General features: G+C 44.9%; 1 protein-coding gene across 1 annotated transcript in view; it reads right to left on the bottom strand.

Moving 5' to 3' along the window:
* The window catches only part of LOC119430737 (cytochrome P450 2J2), a 14551-nt gene that overhangs the window by 1574 nt on the left and 6225 nt on the right, over positions 1 to 6752 (bottom strand). The window contains exons 5-7 of the mRNA XM_037698211.1: positions 889 to 1065; positions 664 to 802; positions 327 to 514 (exon numbers count right to left, since the gene is read on the bottom strand). Coding sequence (XP_037554139.1) covers positions 327 to 514; positions 664 to 802; positions 889 to 1065 — 504 coding nt within the window. The remainder of the gene's footprint in view (positions 1 to 326; positions 515 to 663; positions 803 to 888; positions 1066 to 6752) is intronic.

Here is a 6752-nt window from a genome sequence, read left to right as displayed (position 1 = left end):
ATGGATGGATGGATGGATGGATGGATGGATGGATGTGTAGTGGGTGGATGGGTATTGGGTGGATGGGTATTGGGTGGATGGATGAATGGATGGATGGATGGATGGATGTTGGGTGCAACACACACACATACACACAAGCATGCTGCCCCACTTCACTACATAAATCCTTCATTAAATACAGATCATTGTTTACATAAATAAGTCAAAGTATTTTATTTTACAGTATTCAGATTTGACAGAACAAAAACAGTTTGTAAACTGTTACTTGCTGATACAGTATGTCACAAATGGCAGCAGCCCCCATTTCAAGTACTCATATTACGTACCTTTGGAATTGTGTAATTATTAAGGCTAGTGTCCTTATTTGCCTGGCGAGGCAGGTTGAGTGGAACAATGTTTCCCATTCTCTGTATTTCATGGATGACTGCATTAGTGTACGGCATGTTTTCTCTGTCAGTCATGGAGGCCTGTCTGGATGGTCCAATCACAGTATCAATCTCAGCCTGGACTCTCTCTGTACACAGTGAAAATAAAACAAGCACTCCACAAATGTCCAATGGCAGTTTTCCTCCCAGTTGTTCCTCCCAGTGAGAAACCACTAACATGCTAAATTTATAGATAAACTCAAATAAGGAATAATAGAATGGCAGTACTTCTACCCACCTTGTATATGTGGGTAGTAGATCATGTAAAGCAGCCCCCATTTTAAAGTAGTTGTGGTGGTTTCGGTTCCAGCACCAAACAGGTCCAGGGTGCAAACACACAAATTACTGAGATCAAAACCAGAATCTGCGTCCTTCTTCTATCAAAGACACAAGACAGATGTAACATTCTGTTAAAATTCTTATACTGTATATTCTATGTGTAGCAGATGAACGCAACACTCACCTCTCCCATTTCAATGAGGAAGGCATCAATGTAATCTCTTGGTGATGAAGGGTCCAGGTTTTCTTTGTGTTCTTTGATTCTAATTTCGACAAAGTCAATTATCTTTTTTATCAGTTTAAATATTTTTCTATGAGGTCCAGGAACCCATCTCATCAGCCAGGGCATTGCATTGAAAATCTGTAGAAAAAGTAGAAAATATTCAGATTATCTAGGAAGCTTAAAATACGTTATCTTGTGACAAATATTTAAATGAGCACAGATTATCACAGTGGGGAAAGCATTAGTTATTTTATGTCTGTATTTTGTGTGTTTTGTTTTATACAAGAAAGTACTCTGAATAATGCCATCTTAGCTTACACAGCAGACATGGGAGCCAAATGCACTTCTGAAATTTCTGTTTAGTTTTGGAAGAGATAGCATTTGTAGTTAATTTAGTGTAGTGATGTAGGGTTATTTAGCGTAGGAGCTCCACTACAATCAATATTTAATGACGGGTTCTCTCTTTTTCGAGCTACTTGACAGATATGTGAGAGAGATATTGTGTTTAGACGTACTGTGTGGAGATGGTCTAATCAGTGACGTGAGACGTTAAATTTCTTTGACCCATCAAAATGAATGTGGTCATTTATTAACAGAATCAAAATTTAACATCAAACATTGTACACTTGATTATTCTGATTGAACGCAATAACACAGCTTAATGAGAAATCATACGGCCATGATTTCTCACTTGCAACTGAAATACAACAGACATTTCTGAAAATATCTGGACTAATTACTGGCAAGATAAAAGAGTTTTAAAGATGGGAAATGAAGGAGTTTAAATGGAGAGGAAAAAGATGGATGAGGATGTATGTCTGTAGACCAGAACAACACACTCCTTTGAAGCGCAGTTCGCCTGCGGTACACTGGTAGTGAAGCTCATGACAACTCTTTACCTTTGGCGGAGGATGAATCCGCGGCGGTCAAGAGGTCCCTGGTACGCTACCTTTCAGCGTCTCCTCAGGGCGGCTGCGACTCGGCAGAAGTCGTGAGAACTAGTTCCACAGAACAAACCTCCTCAGAAGTTATAAAGTTTTCACCGGGTGGAGTCACAGCGAGGCATCGTGGCTCCTACAGGAACTCCAGCCGAACTTCATCAGTAACAGAAGAACTTAACGGGACTCTGAGAAGACTCAGAGGAACTCAGAACTTCTGTTCTCTCCCAGAACTTTGGTTCAAGTGTAGAACTCCGAACTGCTGGAACTAGGAAGTGTCGACTTTTAAAGAGTTCTGTTTCCGGTCCCATTTGGGAAGTCCTGATTGGTTGAAAGAACCAACAGGGGTGTGGTTTTAGTGACGTAAGAGGTTACTACAAGTCAGAAAAACAGTGAGATGTTTTAGGAACAGACAGAGAAATGTTTTGGCGAAATGACAGACCACAGGTGCCAGCTTCTCTGTTTCTGTCTGAGAGGTTTTAAAAACATGACAGTTCGTTCCAATAAACTTGTTTGCGACTGTCTCCGACTTTTGACTGACATCACTCCTTCTCATTTCAGACATAAGATCAAAAAATGCATAATTACTTTGTAACAGACATCTAACTTGATTTCTACTTTGAATGAGGACTAAAAATCATTAATACTGTTTCACAGTTGATTTAAAATGAGTAGTTCACTTCAACATTTAAAATGGTTTGAACTAAACACACTTTTGATTATCAAGACATTTGTGAAAATAGTAATGACAACATAAAAAGAGAGTGTTCTTTCAATTGATTAGTGCAGGCCACACTTAGAAAGTCTCTGGATGAGCTTAATTTGTATTTCTGGACTCAAATCAATGAAATAACAGTTTCTGTCCCATGAAAGTCCTCAGGGTCAGGTTTTGACCTGAGGCTTAGTTCACTACATTAGACATAGCCCAGGTCATGTTTCAGGTCAAGTAAGGAAAAGTGCATATTTAAAATGGTCGTTTGATTCAGTGGCAGTTCTGCAGGAAAATATAAAATATTTCAATTATTCTATATTACACAACTCAGTCTGAACAAATGGGTTCAACAACTACCACTGTATTTGTGAGAAATTCTCAATGTGCTTAGGAAAGATGTCTTATGATTTTTCAGTTTTGGCAGAAAAAAGGAAGAGAAAGCCTTTTTGCAGTATATTTAAATCAACATATCTTTTCTCCTCATTCTTTCATGAGCCATGCACAAAAAAATGTTTAATATTATTTTCTGTTTTCCATTTTTGAGGTTATCCATCCATCCATCCATCCATTATCTTCCACTTGTTCTGAAGTCGGGTCGCGGGGGCAGCAGCTTTAGCAGGGAGGCCCAGACATCTCTTTTCACAACCACCTGTTCTAGCTCTTCTGGGTGGACCCCAAAGCGTTCCCATGTCAACCGAGGGATATAGTCTCCCCTGCGTGTCCTGGATCTTACCCGGGGTCACGGACATGCTCGAAGCACCTCTCTAGGAAGGCGTCCAGGGGGCATCTGAACCTCAACTGGCTCCTCTTGATGTGGAGGAGCAGAGGTTCTCCTCCAAGTCTCTCCCGCATAACTGAACTTCTCACCCTATCTCTAAGGGAGAGTCCAGCTACCCTGCAGAGGAAACTCATTTTAACTGCCTGTATCTGTGATCTCATTCATTCAGTCACTACCCAGAGCTTGTGACCATAGGTAAGAGTAGGAACGTAAACTGACCGGTAAACAGAGATGTTTGCCTTACAGTTCAGCTCTCCCTTCACCACAACGGACCAGTACAGAGTCCGCAATACTGCAGATGCTGCACCAATCCGTCTGCCAATTTCACGCTCCATTCTTCCCTCACTCGTGACCAAAACCCTGAGATACTTGAACTCCTCCACTGGAGGCAGAACCTTACCTTCAACCTGAAGAGAGCAATCCACCCTTTTCTGGTTCAGGACTATGGCCTCAGATTTGGAGGTGCTGATTCTCATCCCAGTTGCTTCACACTCGGCTGCGAACCACTCCAGTGAGAGCTGAAGATCACAGCACAATGACACCAACAGGACCACATCATCCGCAAAGAGCAGAGATGGAATCCTGAGGCCACCAAACCGGAAACCCTCCGCCCCCTGGCTACACCGAGAAATTCTAAGGGAAAAGTTATGAACAGAATCGGTGACAATGGGCAGCCCTGGGAGAGTCCAACTCCCACCCTGAAGTGGTCCGACTTATTACCAGCAATGCAAACCAAACTCTCACACCACTTGTATAGGGACTGAACAGCCAGTAACAACAGGCCCCCAATCTCATGGAGTAACACCCCCCCCCCCCACACACACACACACACACACACACACACACAGTGTACCCTGAGAAACACGACTGAATACCTTCTCCAAGTCCACAAAACACATATAGACTGAATGGGCAAACTCCCATGACCCCTCGAGGATCCTAGTCAGGGTAAAGGGCTGGTCCAGTGTTCCACGGCCAGGACAGAACCCGCATTGTTCTTCCTGAATCTGAGGTTCGACCAACGATCAGACTTGCTTCTCCAGTACCCCTGAATAGACCTTACCAGGGAAGCTAAGGAGAGTAATGTCTCTGTAATTGAAGCACACCCTCCGGTCCCCCTTTTTGAAGAGGGGAACCACCACCCAAGTCTACCAGTCCAGCGTAACTGCCCCAAATGTCCACACAATGTTGCAAAGGCATGTCAACCAAGACAGCCCCACAACATCCAGAGCCTTTAGGAAATCAGGGTGGATCTCATCCACCCCCAGAGCCCTGCCGCCGTAGAGCATTTTAACTACCTTGGCGACCTCAACCACAGTTATGGACAGACCAACCCCTCTAAAGTCCCTTGACTCTGCTTCCTCCATGCAAGATGTGCCAGTGGGATTGAGAAGGTCCAAGAAGTATTTCTTTCACCTCCCGATGACATCACTGGTTGAGGTCAGCAGCACTCCATCTTCACTGAATACAGTGTTAGTAAAGAGCTGCTTTCCCCTCCTCAGCTGCATGATGGTTTGCCAGAATCTCCTCGGAGCCAACCGAGAGTTGTTATCCAGGGTCTCACTGAACTCCTCCCACATCCAAGCTTTTGCTTCAGCAACAGCCGAGGCTGCAGACCGCTTGGCCTTCCAGTACTCCACAGTTGCCTCTGGAGTCCCAACAGCTAACAAGGACCGATAGGACTCCTTCTTCAACTTGACAGCCTCCCTAACCTGGGGTATCCACCACTGAGTTCAAGGATGGCCACCACGAGATGCACCGACAACCTTGTGGCCACAGCTCAAGGCAGCCACTCAACAATTGAGTCACGGAACATGGCCCAATCTTACTCAATGTTCCCCACCTCAGCTAGGATGCGGTTAAAGCTCTCCCTGAAGTATGAGTTGAAAATCTTTCTGATGGGTTAATAACAAAGTCCATGCTCAATAATCCAGGTATACAATCCAACATTTTTCAGTCTGATGGGGTCTTCTGCCAGGTGTCTCTGGCAAACCCTCACTACACATTTGGGTCTACTGGGTCTGTCTGGCATCTTCCCCTACCATCTGATCCAACTCACTACCAAGTGGTGATCAGTTGACAGCTCAAATCCTCTCTTCACCCAATTGTCCAAAACAAATGGCCACAAATCAGATGAAATTATTACCAAGTCAATCATTGATCGACGACCTAGGGTGTCCTGGTGCCAAGTGCACTTATGGACACCATTATGTTTGAACATGGTGTTTGTGATGGACAAACTATGACTAGCACTGAAGTCCAACAACAGAACACTGCTCGGGTTCAGATCAGAGAGGCCGTTCCTCCTAATCACCCCCCTCCAAGTCACACTATCATTACCCACGTGGGCATTGAAGTCTCCCAACAGATTAAAGGAGTCCCCAGGTGGTGCACCTTCCAGCACCCCTGCCAAGGACTCCAAGAAGGCCAGATGCTCTGAACTGCCGTTGGGAGCATAGGCACAAACAACTGTCAGAGCCCGTCCCCCCACCCGAAGGCGCAGGAAAGCCACCCTCTCATCTACTGGGGAAAACTCCAACACACAGGCACCAAGTCAGGGGGCTAAGAGTATACCCATACCAGCTAGGCGCCTCTCACCATGGGCAACTCCAGAGTGGAATAAGGTCCAGCCCCTTTCAGAGAGATTGGTTCTAGAGCCCATGCTGTGCGTCGAGGTGAGCTCAACTATATCTAGTCTGTACCTCTCAACCGCACGGCTCACGCACAAGCTCAAGCTCCTTCCTCACCAAAAAGGTCACGTTCCATGTCCCAAGAGCTAGCTTTGATAAGCCACGGTCAAAGCGCCAAGGTCCAAGCCTTCGGCCACTGCCCATGGATTCAACACCTGACTCATATGGACCCTCCTGCAGGTGGTGGGCCCACAGAAAGGCATACCCATGTTGCTCATTCGGGCTGAGCCCAATTGGGCCCCATGGGTAAAGACCCAGTCACCAGGCGCTCGCCAATGAGCCCCTCCCCCAGGACTGGTTCCAGGGTGGGGTCCTGGTAACCCACGTCCAGGCAAGGGATACAGAGTGTTTCATGTCCATACGAGTCTTTGGAATCGCTCTTTGTCTGGCCTGTCACCTAGAACCAATCTGCCTTGGGAAAACCTACCACGGGCAATTAAAATTGCCCCAGACAGCAAAGCTCCTGGGATCATTTAGGTGCACAAATTCCTCCACCACAAAACGGTGGCAATTCAAGGAGGAGATTTCTGAGGTTAATGACACATTAATGCTTTAATTAAACCATTGATGCACATGTTGTAAATGTATGACCTCTCTGTTGGAACAATGGAACAATAGACTTTTTATCAAGTTCTTTAAGTTTGTTGCAAGCAGTCAGTTTATATATATATATATATATATATATATATATATATATATATATATAT

The sequence above is a fragment of the Nematolebias whitei genome, chromosome 3, assembly GCF_014905685.2.
Source record: "Nematolebias whitei isolate Nwh7 chromosome 3, NemWhi1, whole genome shotgun sequence".
Lineage (NCBI taxonomy): Eukaryota > Metazoa > Chordata > Actinopteri > Cyprinodontiformes > Rivulidae > Nematolebias > Nematolebias whitei.
Note: the sequence above shows the minus strand (reverse complement) of the source record. Positions and strands in the feature narration are given on the sequence as shown.